The following is a 22,114-nucleotide window of genomic DNA, read 5'->3' as shown; positions in this document are numbered from 1 at the left end:
ACCCCAGGGAAGGAAGAAAACCCTGAGACTTCTAGTGTTTTAATAACATGACAAGACGAATCTCATATTGTATGCTAACTTAGAAATACAGTATACACAAACCGCTACAAAAAATATTCAGTTAACAGAAAATGCTAACCAGGGTGTATGCTGGCTGGGGTTCTACTGTAGTGTCATTGTCACACACAGAGGGAGAGAGTAGAGCAGGGCCTGTTTCTTTGGTCCGTGTTGCGTTCACATTTGAGCTCAACTGAGCGGAATCGCACCAGACTTCACTTGAAAGCAGACCGAGACCAATCTCTCAAGCGGTCTTGGCACCCCACACACTGTTTGGTGCACATCAGGGTTCTGACGATCACGTTCACACTAGACCAGGGGTCTCAAACTCAATTTACCTGGGGGCCACTGGAGCTAGGGTCTGGGCAAGGCTGGGCCGCATCAGGTTTTCCAAAAAAAAACAAACGCATTTATTAAAAACAGAAAAATATACAAACTTTTTCAGTGCTTTGGTTCCGATTTTCTACAATAAAAACTCTGATAAAACATTCCACTGTTCTGAAATATCTTGATTTTTATTTTTCTGCACAAAATAAGATGAAAAATAAATAAACAAATCAAGAATAAAGAAAATCAATCAATCAGTAATAAATAAATAAATATAATAATAATAATAAAACGGCAAATAATAAAAACTTAAGAAACCACATATAGTTGGTGGGTAGACAAATTATTTTTTTCAGATTAAAATGAACAAAGCATTATTAGAGCCCTGTAGACATGACAAAACACGACTATAGTCACATTTATACTCTTTTTATTTACAACATATTGTGCAACTGCAGGGTCTTGAGACACACGCTAACTCGCAAACTAGAGAGCTAGCGACCTAAACGGTAGCCTTCAAGTTATTTCCTTTAAACTTAAATAGCCAAAAACTTACCACTTCCACACGAATAGGGGGGATAACTATTAACAGTTATTTAACCTTTAACATGAACATGAATCAAAGGTAATAATTTTTTCTAGGTACATGATACCATACAGCATCCATATCAAACTTGTGCGGGCTGAACTAACATTAAACTTTCATATCAAGGCGGGGGCCTCAAACTAATGTCTTGCGGGCCACATTTGGCCCGTGGGCCACGTGTTTGAGACCCCTGCACTAGACCAAAGGAATTTTACTATCAGAGCAAACGCACCAGTGTTCTTTTTAATCAAACAAGTTTGAGTGTCCCCTAGAAATACATGTAGTGCAGTTTACACAAATCTACCCACAAATGTACTTTTCCCAGAGCCAAAAAAGTACAGTTAAGTTTCCAAATTGTAAAAGTGAAGGAGGATGACGAATCAAAAATCCAGAGCCATTCAGACAGAGGGGGGCGTGTCACCTAAGGGGCGGGATCAGGTGGGAATGATGTGTTAATGTTCAAGGTGTCGCCCCTCCCTACTGCATTCCTGCCTCAGCCTTGCAGCCTTACAACAACTTGCCTTTATTGGGAGAGATTTGTGATACCGCTGGATCAAGTTCCATAGTTGTGTGTGGGACTCTTTCATAATTGCTGGATTCTTTCGGCGCTGCGGACATGGGAGGCAGAGAGGAGGTCATGTTGACCAGGCCACATGCGTCCACCATGCCGTTTTCAAGAGACCGGTTCAACAATTTCAGAGTATTTTCACACAACAGGAACAGATACAGTTCGTCAAACAAGAAGAAATCCAGGTAGGGAGATCTGCTGCTGTTGTTTGCATACTTTTCAAATGAATTTAATCCTTTGTCTATCTCAGAAATGTACTTTGTTTTCCAACAAGCACCAAAAGAGTTGGTCTAGGGTTGATGAATAAAAATAAGTACAAGTACTAATACATACTTCTTCACAAACCATGCATCAGGACCCCAAATGGGCCACGATTACTTTTTGGTCATAAATGAATATTTGTTATTTATCATTAGTTTCTATGACAGTGGTCAGTTTGGGCAATATTAGCCATTTGGGTCTTGAACCATGGGCGATATTAGCCATTTGGGTCTTGAACCAAAAGTGTCTTCAAAGAGAATTTGAGACTTTTCTGACTCTCTTTGTTTTTCCATGAAGTACAAAAAGAATTGATGGACAAGGCAGTCGATGAAAACGACCCTCGTGCTACTTCTTTGTGCAGGGTTTCTCAAATTGTGGGTTGAGCCCCAAAATGGGTCGCGCAATCATTTTTTTATTGGATTGACAAAATGTTTTGAGCACAATCATGAATCAAGACACAAAAATGCCTTTGAATGCATGTTTGATTGCCTTATTTTTATTAGAGCTGCAACAAGTAATCGATCATTTGATTATTCACTTTATCCAAAACTATTTTTGTATTTGTTTCATCGTTTTTTTCACTTAAAATGTAAATATCTTTCATTTTCAGCCTCTCAGATCTGAATATTTTTTAATTTTTTTTAGTCATCCATGAAAGCAGACATCTTATATTTGTGTTTTAGGCAACACACATATCACTTTTGACTTTGTAAAACTGCTAACTGTGTTTGGTTCATGTTGACTGTCCATGGTCTCACCGATTGCTCAATTAATCAAAATATGAATCAACTAAGAAAATAATTGTTAGTTGCAGCCCTAGTTCTTTTTATCGGGTGGTTTATATACTTGTGTATCTTGAGACACTGTGTCGTAAAGTAAATGCCATGTACTTAAATGTAAAGTAGTGTGGGTTTTCGGAGTCGCATTTTACATAACGGACTTGTGGTATTTACAGTCATCAGTCAGTCAGTCAGTTTCTTCATGTGTCAGTTGCCAAAGACATTTTTATGGTTGCCTCATAGCTTAGTTATTTTGCTTGGCTCGTGACTTGGTGATAGGTGATCGGTTGTCTCTAATATCATGCCGTCTTGCATTCTTACGCCTGAGTGGGGGCTACAGTTTCTACCTATGGAATGTGAGCACACACACACACACACAAGTGATTTGCTGGTCACTTCCTGTATCTCTGTGTGTATGCTTAACATTAGCTGGTGTCTACAGGCAAGAGTCCTGCTCAGGACAAATGTGTTCAGTAGTAGTAGATGCATAAGTTGAGCTTACAGTGACATCTAGTGGTCCTGTGAGGTATGTCTCCCAGGCCACATTTTACAAGAACAATAGAGAGACCTCCCCCCCGCTCCTTCGCCATCTCCCATCTCCTCCCTCCCTCCATCCAGCTCCTTTTGTCTCTTCATCTCCGTGCCGGCTCATCCATCCTCCTCGCTCCACCCCATCTTCACCATTCACCCTGACTTTGTGTGCGTTGTCCTCAACCCCCCCTCCCCATCCCCACCTTTTGTTTGCATGCACGCCTGTGATTTCTTTACGTGTGTGTATGTCTGTGCCAGAGACCCCAGCCCCACCGAGATGAGCGTGGAGCCCTGGGCCAGCCCGCAGCATCAGGCCGCCTCTGAGCACCGTCCACGCACGCCGCCCTCGCCACCTTTCCAGGATCAGGAGCAGCATCCGGACCAAGTCTGCGTGGACTCCTACTTCACTGAGCTGGAAACCATTCGACAGGGGAGTGGCTACGCAGACCTTGACAGCGCCAGGAGGGATTCCAGACAATCAGAAGGTAAAAGAATGTAAAATGGACGAGATGATGAAATGATGCTTTAGCAATGGCAACATTCACAGGAGAGCACTTTACCATGATCACATGATCAGAGTGTTTTTTTTATTTCCATGTGTGTAAATCCTCTTTATTGTGGCATTCTGCCCTTCAGAGACACCCCACTGAGTGTTATGTTCAAGAGAGGCCCTGTTTGACTTAAAACCCTCTCGGGTCTAAATAAAGCTCCATGCGGTTTTAGAGACAACCGCATGCATGGTCACATGCATGGTGTGTGTGTGTGTGTGTGTGTGTGTGTGTATAGCCATGCGGAGGGTATACAATCCCGTTTGTGTACAGCTTTAAAGTGTGACTGCTTTCATTCGCTATGCCTGCACTTATTCAGCAGTCAAAGACCCAGCAAACTAGCAGATTATTGATATGTTTTTTCCATTCACCATAAATCGCTAATAATTTATATGTAGAGTACGTAATAATATAGATACAATACACGTGCCACTGTTAGAAAGCCCATAATATGTACATATTTATGTCTATGCTTCACTGACAGTGTCTTTTCATGAAGCATTGAGATTTTCCTCTCCGTTCGGCAGCACTTGAACGTACCATAATAGTGTGCTGATACAGTATGTCCATGCACTGGCATCGACAGTCATGGATCATCTTAACATTATCATTTATTAGTGAGGCATATTTTGGATTGAATCTGGATTGAAGTGAGAAGGGGGGGGGTGTGGCACTGGTTCTTATCTAATAACTACATTAGTCACTTTTATTACAAATGTTGATCCAAAATTTGGGTCCTGTTTTTTTTTTCGCCATTCCATGGTGGTCTTGGAAAGAAGGGATCTGCTTGTTATGGGATCAAAGGCTGTCCAGTACAGAACGTTCATATTTACAAATATTTGGGAACACCTTCAGGCCTCCTCAAACCTTTAGAGGGGGATATACATATAAAAACACAGTCTAATCTTTCATCTTATTGGTTCCAGGAATTACAGGATTCCTATATTCCAGGATTCATTATTTATAAATGGAATATTTTAGTAGTTATGGCATAGAAAAACTGTTCATAATGTAATAACTAAATTAGTCACTTTTATTACAAATGTTGATCCAAAATTCTGGTCCTGGGTTTTTTTTTGCCATTCCCTGGTGGTCTTGGAAAGAAGGGATCTGCTTGTCATGGGATCAAAGGCTGTCCAGTACAGAACGTTCATATTTACAAATATTTGGGAACACCTTCAGGCCTCCTCAAACCTTTAGAGGGGGATATACATATAAAAACACAGTCTAATCTTTCATCTTATTGAATTACAGGATTCCTATATTCCAGGATTCATTATTTATAAATTGAATATTTTAGTAGTTATGGCATAGAAAAACTGTTCATAGTCTTCAAAATATGGTTATTAGCATTATTAGAGCCCTCTAGACATGAAATAACACCCCTATTGTCAACTTTACAAGGTGGACAAGTGGTGTGTGGTGGGTCCGAATCTTTGCTTGGCATTTCTGTGTGGAGTTTGCATGTTCTCCCAGTGCATGGGTGGGTTTTCTCCAGGTTCCTCCCACATTCAAAAAATATGAATGTTAGGTTAAGTGGCTGCTCCAAATTGTCCATAGGTATGAATGTGAGTGTGAATGGTTGTTTGTCTATATGTGCCCTGTGATTGGCTGCACCAGCCAGGCTGTACCCCACCTCACGCCTGAAGTCAGCTCGAATAGGCTCCAGCGAGCATACCCTAGTGAGGCTAAGCAGCGTAGAAAATGGATGGATGGACATTCCTGTTACCCAGTATAGTAGGCAAGAAAGGTCCAAAGTCACTGGGTTGAAATTTTCGAATCCTTACATGTCACGAGCACCGTTTAGTGTCTCCCAAATAAAATGCAATTTAACCAGTGTGGCAAGACTTAGTCACATAAAAAGTGTGCTGACATAGCATTCGGGATTTACTGAATCCACACCCTCGTTGTTTGTTCTTAAACCAGAGTGGACGTTAATAGATGCGTTCAATCAAGCACATTCAAAGGGAAAATATGTTGTCTTGCTGGAAATTACATAATAACAGTTACGTTAGTACTTTGAATGGGACACATTTTACTCAACACACTCACTGAAAATCTCAAGTATTTTGTCGTAGTATCAGACGAAAGTCTGCATCATGTCCCAATCATTGATGTCGAAGTTCAAGTTCAGTTGCAAGCCTTTGATGGTGCTGGCAAATCATCAAAATTGTGTCTTTTAATTGCGAAATGCTTAATTTAGTCAAAACATTTGCTTAAATATGCATATTTTCACTAGTAATTAAAGATGAGTGTATTGCATATTACATATGTGGTTTATTTTATTACATATTACATCTGTGTTTGTGTATCAGAGGGGGAGCAAGAGGAGCAGTGGCTTGCCGACGCTGGTCTTTCCACCCTCATTAGTGACGACAGCGAGGATGTGGACAACCTGCTGCTGATGTCCACCTTAACCCGCACTCAGGCGGAGGCGGTCCAGCGTAGACTGGCTTCCTACACAAAGTCTCTGCGCAAGAGGAACAAGACGGCTCCGCCGCACATCCGTGACGTCTTCAGTCAGGTGAGCCGACTGCGTGGTTTTGCTATTCTTGTGCATAAAAAGTCAGTCCAATTCAAGCTTATTGAGTCCTAATAATAAATCATTTCCTTCAGCAGAACTTGAGTATGCCTGACTCTCATTCTGGTGAAGAATCTCCTCAAAACAACATGGCATCGGTCTCCAAAGCCACTTTGTCAGGTGAGAGCCTCCCCTGAATGCTCTATTTAGAACCAGGGTGTTTATTTATCTCAACCGTAAAGAAGATGGGTGTAGAGAGAACCTGTTCCAGCAACTTCAACTTACTTTAACTTAAACTTAAAAGTTTAACTTAAACTTTACTTACTTAAACAACTTACTTTGTAAACTTTAAAAATTATTTGGAGTACACGAGAAAGTTTGCCTACTGCCATGGCTGTTAATGCCAAGCTTTTTGCACCCAGTGGGGTAAAAAAAAAACCTTAAACTGTATTTTGGAAAGCAGGAAGTGAACAAATGTAACAGTTACTGATTGTAAAAGTACCAGATGGAGGGGTAGGATTTAATAAGCTTTGCTTCTTCCTACTCCTTTTGGACATGTGGAACTGGGAACTGATTATGTGATGCATTCAATTGTAATCTGAAGCATGTTCAAATGAAATACAACCATTACCATTACCATTACCAGTGGGTGGTCTACAAAAGTACCTGATTAAGATGACCAAAGGGTTCATTTCTATGAAAATAGTACAGTGGAACCTGGGTTTTTGTTATTAATCCTTTTCAAAAGGTCAGGCGAAAAGAGAATCAGCACCTCGAAGTCCGAGTCGAAAAGGTCAGGGATAAGATCTTGTCCCAAGTGGAGGAGTTTAAGTTTAAGGGTCTTGTTCACAAGTGAGAGAAGGATGGAATGTGAGATCAACAGGCAAATTGGTGCAGCGTCTGCAGTGATGCGGACTCTGTACTGGTCCGTTGCTAAAGAAGGAGCTGAACCAAAAGGCAAAGTTCTCAATTTATGGGTCGATCTACAATATGTTCCTAACCTCACCATTGGGTCGTGACCCTAAGGACAAGATTATGGGTTCAAGCAGCCAAAATTAGTTTCCTATGTAGGGTGGCTGGGCTCTCCCTTAAAGATGATGTATCTGCTTTAAATCTCTCTCCCAGCAACCACTGTTCAGTAGGAACCTTTACATGACAGTCCTATTGCACAGACTCTACCTTCATACTAATTCTTTCTTGAATTCATTAGTGTTTTTCATTTCTTTGCAAGTTTTTTTTTTTGCAGCCATGAAAGCACAGATTCCTCTAACACTCAAGGAAGGAGAAATTGTTAATCATTCTGTGTGCATTCTATGAATGAATAAACACCATAAAGATGATTCAATGACTCCCAGACTGGAATATGTGTATAGTGTCTCCAAAAAGAGCACCAAAGAGAACCTTATAGCAATAAGGTCACAGAAGAATCAAGATAAATTAGAAAAAAAGTATGTTCTGGTGTAAAGTATTTGCTTTTCACGATGTTGACAACCTCCAATGTCAACATCAACCTGTCTGAGAGGCATCAAAATAAGCCGCTTCTACTATAGTATTCAATGCACACATTAATACCTTGATACTGCAATGTGTTTTTTTCTGGACCAGTTGTGACCCCAGAGCACCAGCGAAGAGTTGCCAAAGAAGAAGAGTTCAAAACCGACATGGCTTACTGTGAACAGGCCAAACTGGACAAACTTCCTCACAGCAACATGCAGTGGAGGAGAGAGGACGGCACGCTGCCGGTAAGCATCTGAACCGTCGCTTCTTTTGGGATGTTTTGATGTTTTAATTGTGTATAATTTAAAAAATATATACAATTTTTGTTTACGCTGGATTAAACAAAACAATTGTATTTTATGCAGACATGTTTTATGCACCTACTGTCTTTATTTTACCAAGATGGCACTGTTAATGTCCAAATTGGTTAAGATTTGAGAATAGAGCTGTTTCCACACTTGTAGTTCAGTATTCTGGTTGGGACCAGACTTGGTACCCACTAAGGTGCGTTTCGCTTAGCGTTCACACTGGTATTTGACGTGGGCTGCACTTTGGACAACTCTGTTCTAAAATTTACTCTGACAGTCAATAGAAACTGGATTTGAATGATATGAATCATATGTTTAGGATATTGGCATACAAAAACAAGAATCTAACATTTCAAGAATAAACAAAAAAGTGGAACAAAAGAAAATGGCATCTGCACAAAGTCAATACCAGGTCGATACACAGTTGGGCTGCTGATCCGGGTGTTCTTCCTGCCGGGTGTTTTTGGTGCTGTATGACTGGCACGGCGAAACCAGTCAACCGGATGTAGCATTTCTGGTCGGGTGTTGCCACTGTCTCTCGCCTTGAACGTGGCCGATTGTCAACACAGCCTGTCTTGTTGTGGCGTTCATGCAGGCTTGTGATTGTTGGTTGGGAATAGCACATACGCCTGCTTATATCACTGTTGATCAAACCGGCCTCCACTGTACCCAATTCCCGAAGACGTAGATATAGATGAACGTAGCTTGTTGCCATTCACTTGCCATTTTTGGGCCTCTATATCGAACTCTAACTCACTCCTCAAATGATACAGACACCCACTGAGTATGACACAATGTGTATTTGGTCCACTTTTTCACAGAGACCAACCCATAAACATTCATTCATTTTCTACCGCGGGGTCCTGGAGCCTATCCCAGCTATCTTGGGGCGAGAGGCGGGGTACACCCTGGACTGGTGGCCAGTCAATCACAGGGCACATATAGACAAACAACCATTCACACTCACATTCATACCTATGGACAATTTGGAGTCGCCAATTAACCTAGCATGTTTTTGGAATGTGGGAGGAAACCGGAGTACCCGGAGAAAACCCACGCATGCACGGGGAGAACATGCAAACTCCACACAGAGATGGCCGAGGGTGGAATTGAACCCTGGTCTCCTAGCTGTGAGGTCTGCACGCTAACCACTGGACCGCCGTGCCTCCCCGTGACAACATGACAACACCTAATCATTATCTCAATTACCCGAGTCAATTAATTACAAGCATCCTACAAGTAGAAATATACAGACTTGTGTACCTCAAGGTTTCTATCGACTGTTGGTGTGCTTTTCAAGGGCGCTGTTGTCATACAGCACTTCTGTAGCAGCTCTTCTAACATATTTTGTCTGCTTTTTACATTTAATATAACACTTTGGTGATGATACCATGTTGAGCTCAAGTAGAGTTTGCTTGCAAGCGGACCAAGACGCATCCCTCAAGCAGGCTCGAGTGCCGACATGCCTGTTTGGTGCACACCAGGGTTCAGATGAAAGGAATTCACACCATTGTTAGTCCCAATGAGAAGTCTTTGTTTACATTCCCAGCCACTGACAAGTAGGGTTATACTAAATAATTCCCTATTATTAAAGTTCCAGCCACCACGGTCAATTTTTAACCGATATTTTCCAATAACTATATACAGTATAGTGTATTATCATACACTCAAATGCTAATACTGTAATGTCAGTTTCAGCTTGACGTACAGTATAATTAAAATGCTCAAGCAGGGCGGGAAAAACATGCCAAGCTACCTGGTGCAAAACCTGTTTTTTTATTCGCGTCTTCACTGTCAATCCTCATCCTCTCTGTGTCATTGGATTGTCCACCACGATCACCTCGCCAGCGGGTGATCTGCCCCAAGTGCCGCCTAGGAGTCACTCGAGTCCAAGATCTGTCCCACGGCGACATGAAGAAGGTGCGACAGTTGGCTCTCATCGACATGACGGCACTGTGCGACCTCCTTGAACTGGAGGTCAAGCGGCACAAGACATCCAAGAGGAAAATGCCAGGTATGACTACTGGTGACACACAATGACAACTATTACAGGGCAGCGCAAAGCAGTGTAATTCCAACTGCCAACTGACACTAATTATCTCGTTATGATGCTCCATAACCATCTACTGCAAGTGACATCATAGTATAATTGTGTACACAATGCACTACTATTAAAACTCAAAATAAAAGACATCATATTTGTTTAACAGAGAGCTCATTGTTCGGTGTCCCGCTGGCCACGCTGCTGGAGAACGACCAAAAAGTTGCACCCAACACTGCCACTCCTCGCTTTCTCCAAGAGGTGAGAGCACACGTCACATGTATTCGACTTGTCAGATGCAATCACTTTGATTGAGTCTGCTTAAACACACTTACCACTGATACTACCAATCCTTGTATAAACAACAATAGCTGCCTCTCTGATGGCAGTCATTCCAACACAGTTTTTTTTTACTATATCAATAAATCATGCTGGGCGGCACGGCGGTCTAGTGGTTAGCGCGCAGACCTCACAGCTAGGAGACCAGGGTTCAATTCCACCCTCGGCCATCTCTGTGTGGAGTTTGCATTTCTCCGGGTACTCCGGTTTCCTCCCACATTCCAAAAACATGCTAGGTTAATTGGCGACTCCAAATTGTCCATAGGTATGAATGTGAGTGTGAATGGTTGTTTGTCTATATGTGCCCTGTGATTGGCTGGCGACCAGACCGGGGTCTACCCCGCCTCACGCCCGAAGACAGATGGGATAGGCTCCAGCACCCCGGCGACCCTCGTGAGGATAAGCGGTAGAAAATGAATGAATTAATGAATAAATCATGCTGTTGTGTGGTACACCAGTTTCTTCCAACATTCCAAAAATATGCATATGTTAGGCGACTCTAGATTTTCCATAAGCATGAATGTGAGTGTGAATGGATGTTGATGCCCTGCGATTGTCTGGAGACCAGTACAGGTCAGCTGGGATAGGCTCCAGCATCCCCCCTCCCCCAGTGAGGAGCAGCATGGAAGATACATGGAGAGATATCTGTTATATTGGGTAATAGGAGTGTATATAGGGATGTTATTTCATGTCTAGAGAGCTCTAATAATGTTAAAAATGAAATGTACAAGGTCGTAAGCAGTTTTTATGCTTATAAATAAGGAATCCTACTTTGCGGAAATTCATTTATCACGCTCGGATCTGGAACCAATTCATTTAGCATTATTTAATTAACTGAAGAGACTTTATCAAGTGGTATTTCTTTCATTTTAGAATAAGCGTGTAACATTAAAAAAAAAAAGTGAAACACTGTGAACATTTCCAGATGCGCTATAGTGGCAATATTTACTGTTGCTGAGAATAACCAGCCGCCTCTATAATCTCCTTCTGATCTCCTCTGCAGCTTTTGATCTTTTTGGAGAAGGGAGTAGATTCAGAGGGTATCCTGCGGGTTCCAGGGTCTCAGTCCAGAATCAAGGTAAGATGGAAACAAAAACTTTTTTTTTTCAAAAGTTAAAAATCAACTACTTTGTCTATATGTGCCCTGTGATTGGCTGGCGATCAGTCCGGGGTGTACCCCGCCCCTGCCCGAAGACAGCTGGGATAGGCTCCAGCACCCCCGCGACCCTCGTGAGGAAAAAGCGGTAGAAAATGAATGAATGAATGAAAAATCAACTGAAAACGCCAGCTTCAGCTTAGTGAATCTATGGCTCATATATAAAGGGGGTCATGAGGTTATGAGTCACATGACAGGTGAGTAGAGTTACCAGAAGAGGGCGCCAATTGTCCATTTGTCAAGGATTATGGCTTTGTTAGCCCATGCAGAAATTATTTTGGCATTTACTCAGACACTGTTACAGCTAAGAAAAACATGTTTACACATATATATATATATATATATATATATATATTGCTGGACATTGTAAGGCTTAACATACGAGATGAAATACAAACGTACCCTTCCCCCTCAGCTGCTGCAGCAGAACCTGGAAGCCAACTTCTCCTCGGGTCAGTTCCGGTGGGATGAAGTGAGTCCAAACGATGCTGCCGCGCTTCTCAAGAAATTCATCCGAGAACTTCCTGCTCCTTTGCTCACCGCCGAGTACCTCAACACCTTCAGTGCCGTCAGAGGTCAGCTTTTTGGGCATTGTAGACAAAAGTCTTGGGACAGCATATTTCACGACTAAATCAAAACTGAACTAGGTCACAAAAGACACTCAGAAGAGTGGATACTGTTACAGCTGCAAAACAGGAAGCACTATTATATTAGCTCCATTTGAAATCGTCTTGTCACAAGAATCATGTGTTTTCCTTGTGGTTTCCACTTTAATAAAAATGGATCAATAATAGTATCATCTGATTAATGGCTTACTGATGTATAGTTGCTGAGGAATGTGATAAACGACCACATAAGCTCACACTTAATGGCCTCCTGTCACAACACCATCCGTCTTTGGACATCCCATTATTTATCCACAAACACAGCAGGAAATTAGTGTGTGTTTGTGTGTGTGTGTGTGTGTCTCTCACCCTCACCTTTTGCTCTTTGCTTCCTGTGTAGACATCACCGAGCTGAAGCAGAAACTTCACATGTTGAACCTGCTCATCCTGCTGCTGCCTGAGTCTAACAGGAACACCTTGAAGGTACCCACCCACATTAGTACATTTCATGGTACAACATTTTATTAGTTCCTCCCACGTTCTAAAAACATTCTAAATTAATTGGTGACTCCAAATTGTCCATAGGTATGAATGTGAGTGTGAATGGTTGTTTGTCTATATGTGCCCTGTGATTGGCTGGCCACCAGTCCAGGGTGTACCACCCTGCCGCTCGCCCGAAGACAGCTGGGATAGGCTCCAGCACTCCCGCGACCCTCGTGAGGATAAGCGGTAGAAAATGAATGAATGAATGAACATTAGAACATAGACATAGTCACCTTTACACTTGTATTACCTAATATAACAGATATAATAAGAGAAAATAAGGCGTATGGAGGTATGCTGCTGTAAATGTGTTCTGGAGCTGAGTGGAGGGCAAACAGGAAGTTGGGTTCAGAACTAACTTTTTGTTTGGCATTATTCCAATTCCAACATTACTGACAACTGACACCCACTGGCCAGAGTACAATACAACATCAAAACATTTTTTAATGCGTCTTCTGAGTGCTTTATATTTGTATTTTACTTCATTTAGCTGTTTTAGGCTCGTAAATGCTTCATTTATGCGCCAAAAACTGTAACATAGTTAACCGTAAAATTCAAAGCGCTGAGCGGCAAGGGAATCCTGCATCTTAAATTTTGAGCTGCAGTATTTATGGATCTGACAAAAGCCTTTGATACAATCATGACATCCTAATAACTAAATTAGAAAGGTACAGAGTAAGATTATTAGTTCTGAACTGGGTTAAAAGCTACCAAAGCTAGGAGAATACACATCTGCAAGTTTAAGTATTACGTGTGGAGTACCCCAGGGGTCAATACTGGGACCAAAACTGTTCAACTTGTATATCAATGAAATCTGCAAAGTTACGAAAGACTTAAAGCTGGTATTATTTGCGGATGATACCACTTCTTTTTGTTCCGGAGGGAGCACAGAAGAAATCAGTAAAAAGTTCAGAAAAGAAATGGTCATATTAAAAAGATTGATAATAATAGATTGTCCTTGAACTTAAGTAAAACTAAAATCATGCTGTTTGGTAGCAGCAGAAAGGACACATACCAGCAAATACAAATAGATGGTGTAGACATTGAAACGGTGAAGGAAAATACATTTCTGGGGATCATAATAGATAAAAAATATGAGCTGGAAACCTCATATTACAAATATACAACATAAGGTGTCTAGAAATATATTATATTGAACAAAGCAAAAAATTTTCTCAATCAGAAATAAGTTTTGCTTCTTCCTACTCCCTTTGTACATGTGGATTAATGTGATGCATGTTCAAATAAAATGAAACCATTACCATCGTTTGTACAAAACTAGCTGCCAGCAACCAACTCACAATAACGGATACATCCAACAGTGATACGTGGGAGAACGTTAACAGACACACAATGGTGTGTTCAAGAACCATCGAATAAAGTGGGATGGCCAACCACTCGCAACAAACAAGATATACGTACGTGCAAAAACTATGAGATTTGCAACTGTATATTATGTTTTGAAATCATTACACCTGAAAACTGGTGTTTAGGGACCCTTGCTCTAGAGACAATTCACTGGTTTACAGCTGAGCGGCTAAAATGGGCTAAAATGGACCAAGAGTGAAACAAAACAGCAAAGCAAGGATTGGGGATGGGACGGCACAGCTGTGGAAGCTGAAGAGGCTGCAGAGTGGCTGCCTAATGCTCTGCAGGTGCATTAGATGAGAACATTGGAGCCCCATCATGCCACTTCACAGGCTTGGCACGCTTTCTGGGTGAAAGTTAGCAGAGAGCAGTTACCATATTTGCATGATGAAAGAATGGAGAATAAAGAGCCCGCTCACTTGGCAAACGTTAACTTAAGAAAAGTGAGTACACCCCGAAGATGAAAATGTCCAAATTGTGTCCAAAGTATCAATATTTTGTGTGGACACATGCTGTTAACTGCAAGGCACCATGTGTATTATATGGATGTTTTTGGTGGAAGAAGGAATCAATAAACTATATATATATTATATTATTATATATTAGGGTGCATCAAAAAACACAATTATTGAATTGATTTTGTTATGGCTGGGTACTAAAAGTGTTCCAACATATGTAGAAACAACACATACAAAATATTTTTCTAATACATGATTATTTAGGGGTGCCACCATACATCTGTTTTTGTGGAATAAAGTGGTGAACAGTTCAATGGTCGCCATGGAGATTTGAGGTCAGACTGCATCTCAAGAACTCTAAGGTGATCTTTATGTTTTTGTTGGTATTTATACTCCTATTACATATTAGTAGCAAATTTGTGGTTTTGTCTTTGTAATTTGAATGATTTGTAGTCATATTTATAAGTATTTAGTGCTCATTGCCTCTACTGTCGCTAACATTAGCTAGCTACAGTTTGCTAATGACAGTTGGCTTATAGCTGAGCAAGCATAACATCAACAACAGTAATATAGAGTAGACAGTATTACTGATGCCTCATATTTATTGAGAGTAGTACTGTAGTCCTGATTAACCACGATAAACCAGGGTTGACTGTACCATGTACCATTCCACTCATGAGTTGGAATCAACTGCTTACTTGCCCCTCCATCTTAACTCTTCAATTAGGTCAACCATTTTGTGTAATTCCAGCTTAGTTGCAACAGTTTTGCAAAGATCCTTTTGCGCTCACAATGCAAAATGTTTGGTCATGCACCGTGCTGTTAATCCACATTGGAAGCTTTTTACTGCGTTATGTAACAACGTGCATTAAGCATGACTCATTGACACCAGTGTGCAGTCCTCCCCGAGCGTGAAAACCCACCTGAACAAATGAATCTGACTCCAGTGGAGACAGCTGGGATGTGTTGCTCGAATGCATCTGCTCGAGATGATTCAATTGAGCTCTTGAGAGTGATTTCTAAATATGTTCCAAATATATATTTCATGAATTCTTTCTCCCGTGTGTTCCCTCAGGCTCTCCTGGAGTTTCTCAGCAAGGTGGTGTCCCGGGAGAAGAGGAACAGAATGAACCTGTGGGCCGTAGCGACCATCATGGCTCCCAATCTGTTCCTCCACAAGGCCGTGCCCAGCAAGATGACCGAGGCGGCCGGAATAGGCGAGGTGGAGAAGGCCGCCGATGTCATGAGGCTCCTCATCCGCTATCAGGACCTGCTGTGGAGGGTACGTTCATGAATCTATCCACCTGATGGTGACATTCATGATAATGATTATGCCCTTTCTCTCCACAGATCCCAATGTTTGTCATGAGCCAAGTGCGAAAGCTGAACGAGCACAGCAGTAAGCGTTACCAGTTTTACGACCGCCGCTTCAAGAACCTGCTGAAGAAGATCCACACAGACAGTCGGGAAAAAGCTGATAAAAACGTCTCAGAGGTCAGCAGCTTCCACTCCAATGAAATACACAAAGTCTTCCCAACAAATCACCATAACTTGCACTCTGTTCAGGCTCGGCGCACAGTCAAGGTCCACATCGGGGATCAGGTGAAGGGCACCATGGAGTTCCACATTGACACCAGCTCCAGAGCGTCAGACGTGCTAAACCACTTTTACCAGCAGTTCCTACGCAGCCCTGAAAACGGGAAAGGCCAACGGCGAAGGTACTCGTCACTGGCTGTTATTCTACTTCCTTATAGCTTCTACTTCTTAGTCTAAGGCAGGGGCCTCAAACACGCAGCCCACGGGACACTAGTTTGAGGCCCCCGCCTTGATATGAAAGTTTCATGTTAATGCGGCCCGCACAAGTTTGATTAATGTTCATGTTAAAGGTTAAATAACTGTTAATAGTTAACCTCCCTATCCGTGTGGAAGTGGTAAGTTTTTGGCTATTTTAGTTTAAAGGAAATAACTTGAAGGCTACCGTTTAGGTCGCTAGCTCTCTAGTTTGCGAGTTAGCATGTGTCTCAAGACCCTGCAGTTGCGCAATATGTTGTAAATAAAAAGAGTATAAATGTGACTATAGTCGTGTTTTGTCATGTCTACAGGGCTCTAATAATGCTTTGTTCATTTTAATTTGAAAATAATTTGTCTACCCACCAACTATATGTGGTTTCTTAAGTTTTTATTATTTGCCGTTTTATTATTATTATTATTATATTTATTTATTACTGATTGATTGATTTTCTTTATTCTTGATTTGTTTATTTATTTTTCAATCGTCGGCCCTTTACAGTAGTATAAATAAATATATATATATATATAGTATATATAAAAGTAACTCCCACCATTGTTATATAATGAATAATGAAATAATGAAAATGAATCTAGTTTTGTAACAAAACATTTTGTTTCTCTATAGGAATGGCTCCGTGTCCTTCTCGGACTGTGCCCTATTCGAGGTGGGAGGAAATATCGGTAAGTGGAAGTGTCTTTCTGCCCACTGAGCTGATGGTGGGGGGGGCAGCAGGCTCTTATGTAATGGACATGCATCATGTGCATTCATCAGAACACACACACACACACACCTGCAGCCTGTATATTTGCTCATGTTTAAATAACTTTTCGTGTTAAATAGCTTCTAGGTGTATTAACCAATGAAACTAGGCCTCGATTAAAATATTTAATCATGATTAATTGTGTCTGGCCCACAGTTAACTTGTGATTAATCACATTAAATTGCAGATTAATTTTTGTTCTTCTATAATATAATAATTTGCTGCCGATACCAATCCTGATGATGCCGATCACAGTGTACTACTGGCTATATTAGGGCTCATCAAGGTTTTTTCTTGTGAGAGCTACTTTGACAAAATGAAAATGGCCAAGAGCTACTCATGTTTATTTTATTCTATTCCAAGCCAAGCAAAGCTAATATGCTTGTTTTACCACAACATGAACAAAATGCTGGTATCCACATGAATGAAAAGCAGGTTTAACCCCCTCTGCTGGGCCCCACACCACCCACATCCGCTGCCTTCTGAACCCCAGATACAGCCGACCCCCTCTTCTGTGCCCTCGGCATCCCGGAGAGAAGACAATTTCGGCACTCTTACGCCAGCTTGGCACCACTGCTGATCAGTGGAGTGGATCGGTGTTAGGAAGCAAGTATCGGCCCATATCGATACCGTGCTTTTTCACCGATATCGGCCCTAGTAGGATGTTGTAAGATTTTGAGTTGAAAAACAATGGCCTCTTACTAGCCTGGGATAGCCATAGCAGTTGAAAGGTACACCAGACCAGGGCTTGAGAGCGTTCCGAGTTTATTTTACAACACAGTGCAGCAGCATTTCCCCCAGAACACACAACAATTTCGCCCAGCCCCTTTTATCTGTGAAGGGCCAACCACAGTTCCCAATGAGAGGGTGAAGCAAGTCCAAAAGGTACCCGATTTACATTCCCAACACCCTTTATATTAAATATAAGTCCTTCAGGAGTCACTTCCTGTGTGTGTGTGTATATATATATATATATATATATATATATATATATATATATATATATATATATATATATATATATATATATATATATATATATATATATATATATATATATATATATATATATATATATATATATAGTGTATATATATATATATATATATATATATATATAGTGTATATATATATATATATATATATATATATATATATATATATATATATATATATATATATATATATATATATATATAGTGTGTATATATATATATATATATATATATATATATATATATATATATATATATATATATATATATATATATATATATATATATATATATATATATATATATATATATATATATATATAGTGTGTATATATATATATATATATATATATATATATATATATATATATATATATATACACTCACGTACACCTAACAACTTGGATTCCCCAACTACCACCCAGTCAACCCCCCTCCAGGTGGCACTTGGGAGAGTCCAATTGAGGTGATCAGCCTCTGGCCTGCACTCCCATGGGCGCGCCTCCATGTCTGGGCCATGACCAATCACCTCAAACAAAAGGAGAAACTGATGAGAAATTAGGAACAACACAAATGACTTCTGAATGAAAAACTAACTAACTAAAGTGGCACTTAAACTTAAATGGCAAACAAATATAATTAAAACACTAACCAAAATATATGTAATATAACATAACTAAAGCAAACTATATACACAGAGAAACCGGACAGTGTAGGCGGGGCATATACCTGATCAGTGAGGGAGGATTGACAGCTCCCTCATAGATGTAAATCTCTTCATGGTAAATGATTCGATGAGTACATAAAATTGCATGTAAAGGGATATAAATTTTGGAAATATGGGTCATTATTGTATTCAAAAAATAATATTCACTTTCCAAGTTTTTGTATGTTTAATGGAAAACTGTGCTTTGTCCCACTGTATTTTTTCCCTTTTTTCCAAAATGATATATAATTACATGGAAAAAAACCCTAAACATTAAAATATAATGAAAGAAAAACATAGCCTACATCTCAGGTGACAATCATCAATAATTTTTAATATGACATTTGTGTGCTTCATTTATTCAATGTTCAGAAAATGCTACATAAAAACTAAAAAGCAACGTTTGGGCCACAAGTGGATCCTGGGTTAACATTACTGACACCTAGTGACCAGTGTTGAACACTACATATCATCACAGTGTCTTTGAATGCATCTTCTGAATACCTCATATTTGTATATTTAGTTTTATCTTTAAATTCTTTGTTCAGGCCAAAAAAAATTAAATATGCATATTTTTTCACTAACAGACCGTATTCATAGGTTCATAGGAAACAGTAGATTTTTTAAATTAATATACATATTTTGAAAAACTGTGATCAAGTGAAGCCATGAAATTTGAAGCACAGAGTGGTGAGAGATGACTGTAAATGCTCCACTACTACTTGGAAAATTTTGGATATGGGTCATTATTGTATTCCAAAAATAATATTCACTTTGTAAGTTTTTGTATGTTTAATGGAAAACTGCTTTGTCCCACTGTATTTTTTCCCTTTTTTCCACAATAGATATATAATTACATGGAAAAACAAAACCTAAACAATAAAATATAATGAAAGAAAAACATAGCCTACATCTCAGCCAATCATTTGTCAAATAATTTTTAATATGCCATTTGTGTGCTTCATTTATTCTAAAATAAAACTAAAAAGCAACGTGTGGGCAACAAGTGGACCCTGGGGTGTATTTGGGCCACCTCTGGTTTAAAGCAACATGTACATATGTTTAATTTCACGTTCTGTAGCAGGGTGTCATTCACCACATGACCGCTAGGTAGTGCAAGTACTCCTTTACTTGTGTGTTGGAACGCATGTCTTGCACTGGGATCTCATTCAATTGTGTCCCCTAATGTGTGTCCTTGTGTGTTTGCTGCAGGCGAGCATCGTCTGGACCCCGACACCCACCTACTAGATCTATACAAGAGCAACTCGGCAGGGGAGTGGATCATCAGGCTGAAGGCCAATGGCAGCCGAGGAATGTGACATGGAGGCCATGAAAGGACGGATGGATGATTGGGGCATCATTTCATGGTGACATCAACAAGGCCAGAAGATGGAGGATGAAGAATCTGCCAGTAAGACCATCTTCAAATGAAATCTTCATCCCTCCATCTCCTGGAGGCCTTGTAGGCCCCTCAGTCTTGTGACTCATGACTTCCTGCTGATAAAAGGGGGAGAGGGAGGACACATGGCCGATCATGGGCAGTGGAATGGAGCAGATGGCCATGCAGAGCACCTCTGGCCATGCATACACACACACACACACACACACACAAGCTTCAATGCACTTTACTTTGTATTTTGTTAAGAGGACATGGACATTCTGGACAGTTTTGTGCCTTGCTCAAGGACCTTAAAGACAACTCCTGCAACCACGCCCATTTTTGTGTCCCTTTTGACTACTGGAGTTAACATTGCGAAGAAGACGAGAATCCACCTAGAACAGGCGTGCTCAAAGTCCATTTTTGAAATTTTTCATAATAAAGGGCATCAAACTTGTTTTTACAGTAGGCCACGTCGCAGTTATGGTTACATTATTAGTATAATAAGATCAATTTTATTGATAATAATTTTAAATTGGGGCGGCACGGCGGTCGAGTGGTTAGCGCGCAGACCTCACAGCTAGGAGACCAGGGTTCAATCCCACCCTCGGCCATCTCTGTGTGGAGTTTGCATGTTCTCCCCGTGCATGTGTGGGTTTTCTCCGGGTACTCCGGTTTCCTCCCACATTCCAAAAACATGCTAGGTTAATTGGCCACTCCAAATTGTCCATAGGTATGAATGTGAGTGTGAATGGTTGTTTGTCTATATGTGCCCTGTAATTGGCTGGCGACCAGTCCAGGGTGTACCCCGCCTCTCGCGCCCAAGACAGCTGGGATAGGCTCCAGCACCCCCGCGACCCTCGTGAGGAAAAGCGGTAGAAAATTAATGAATGAATAATTTTAAATTGACCAAAAAATATGTCAAAATTGAATAAATAAACATTTAAAAATATAAAAAATAAATTGAACTCAATTTAAATAAAAATGTGTATTTTTGCCTGCATTATTTCCAGGCTTTTGCAGGCCACATGAAATGTATGGCGTACCAAATCCAGACACAAATGTATTATTTTACTAACAAACGTATACTCAAAGTACTCTAGTCAATTTGAAGAAACAACTGTTTTGTAAGTATAATAAGATCAATTTTTTTGATAATAATTTAAAATTGACCAAAAAATATGTCAAAATAAATTTACATTTTTTTAAATATATCTGCTAAATAAACATTTAAAAATATAAAAAAATAAATTGAACTAAATTTAAATAAAAATGTGTATTTTTGCCTGCATTATTACAAGGCTTTTGCGGGCCACATGAAATGTATGGCGTACCAAATCCTTGGGTTTGACACCAGTATTCATATTCATATTGTCACCTCCATGATATATTTGGACCAGATGTCAAACATATAGTTTTGTGGTTGGACAATGTTTGTACACCCCTGGTCTGGACCAAGTCAATGAATCATCTTTACACAAGTGTTCTCCCTGTTGACAGGCTCCAACATTTCTCCTCCCGCCTTTTATTAGAGTGTGTGAGTGTGCCATTCAAAGAGATCTCTGATGGCTATCTCCTTATCGGCGCTCTCACGGGCCTTATAAACAACAAAAGACGTCTCTAACCTGTGCACCGTGGAGCACAAAGGCACTTCCTGTCATCTAACGCCATGTCACCTCCTCAAGGACACAAAGCTGTGTGAAGCTGGTCTTCCTTTGCTCATATCTCCATGTACATATTTATGATAGCGTTAAGAGTGTTTGTGTGCCGCCGTGTTTTGGTGTCATCGGCGCCATTTTGTGGCAATATTCGTCACGCTGTGTAATGGCCGCCGGTTGCAGTCAGGCATCTCTCTGATAAAGGGGGAAGCTATAAATAGCTGTTATCAATTTTGACTCCCCCTTGCTTCATGACAGCAGTGTATACACGTGTGTGTGTGTGTTGTGTGTGTGTGTGTGTTGTGTGTGCACGCATGTGTGTGATGAGCTTC

General features: G+C 40.5%; 1 protein-coding gene across 3 annotated transcripts; it reads left to right on the top strand.

Annotated features, from left to right (window-relative positions):
- The first annotated feature begins 1,472 nt into the window (after nt 1-1,472).
- Nucleotides 1,473-21,516, top strand: LOC131106460 (rho GTPase-activating protein 40). Of its 3 annotated transcripts, none has more exons than XM_058055545.1 (15): nt 1,473-1,723; nt 3,368-3,594; nt 5,973-6,181; nt 6,277-6,358; nt 7,784-7,920; nt 9,832-9,997; nt 10,194-10,285; nt 11,367-11,441; nt 11,935-12,094; nt 12,525-12,607; nt 15,569-15,775; nt 15,844-15,987; nt 16,060-16,211; nt 16,910-16,965; nt 19,959-21,516. In XM_058055545.1, the coding sequence occupies exons 1-15, from the start codon at nt 1,587-1,589 to the stop codon at nt 20,063-20,065; spliced, it is 2,034 nt and encodes a 677-aa protein (XP_057911528.1). In that variant the 5' UTR covers nt 1,473-1,586; the 3' UTR covers nt 20,066-21,516. The 3 variants fall into 3 exon arrangements, with proteins under 3 accessions (XP_057911528.1, XP_057911527.1, XP_057911529.1); XM_058055544.1 differs by having other exon boundaries at nt 6,274-6,358; XM_058055546.1 differs by lacking the exon at nt 1,473-1,723 and adding an exon at nt 3,125-3,277 and having other exon boundaries at nt 6,274-6,358.
- The last annotated feature ends 598 nt before the right edge of the window (nt 21,517-22,114 follow it).

Source organism: Doryrhamphus excisus, chromosome 18, assembly GCF_030265055.1.
Source record: "Doryrhamphus excisus isolate RoL2022-K1 chromosome 18, RoL_Dexc_1.0, whole genome shotgun sequence".
Taxonomy (NCBI): Eukaryota; Metazoa; Chordata; class Actinopteri; order Syngnathiformes; family Syngnathidae; genus Doryrhamphus; species Doryrhamphus excisus.
This window is presented reverse-complemented; position numbering and strand designations above follow the sequence as displayed.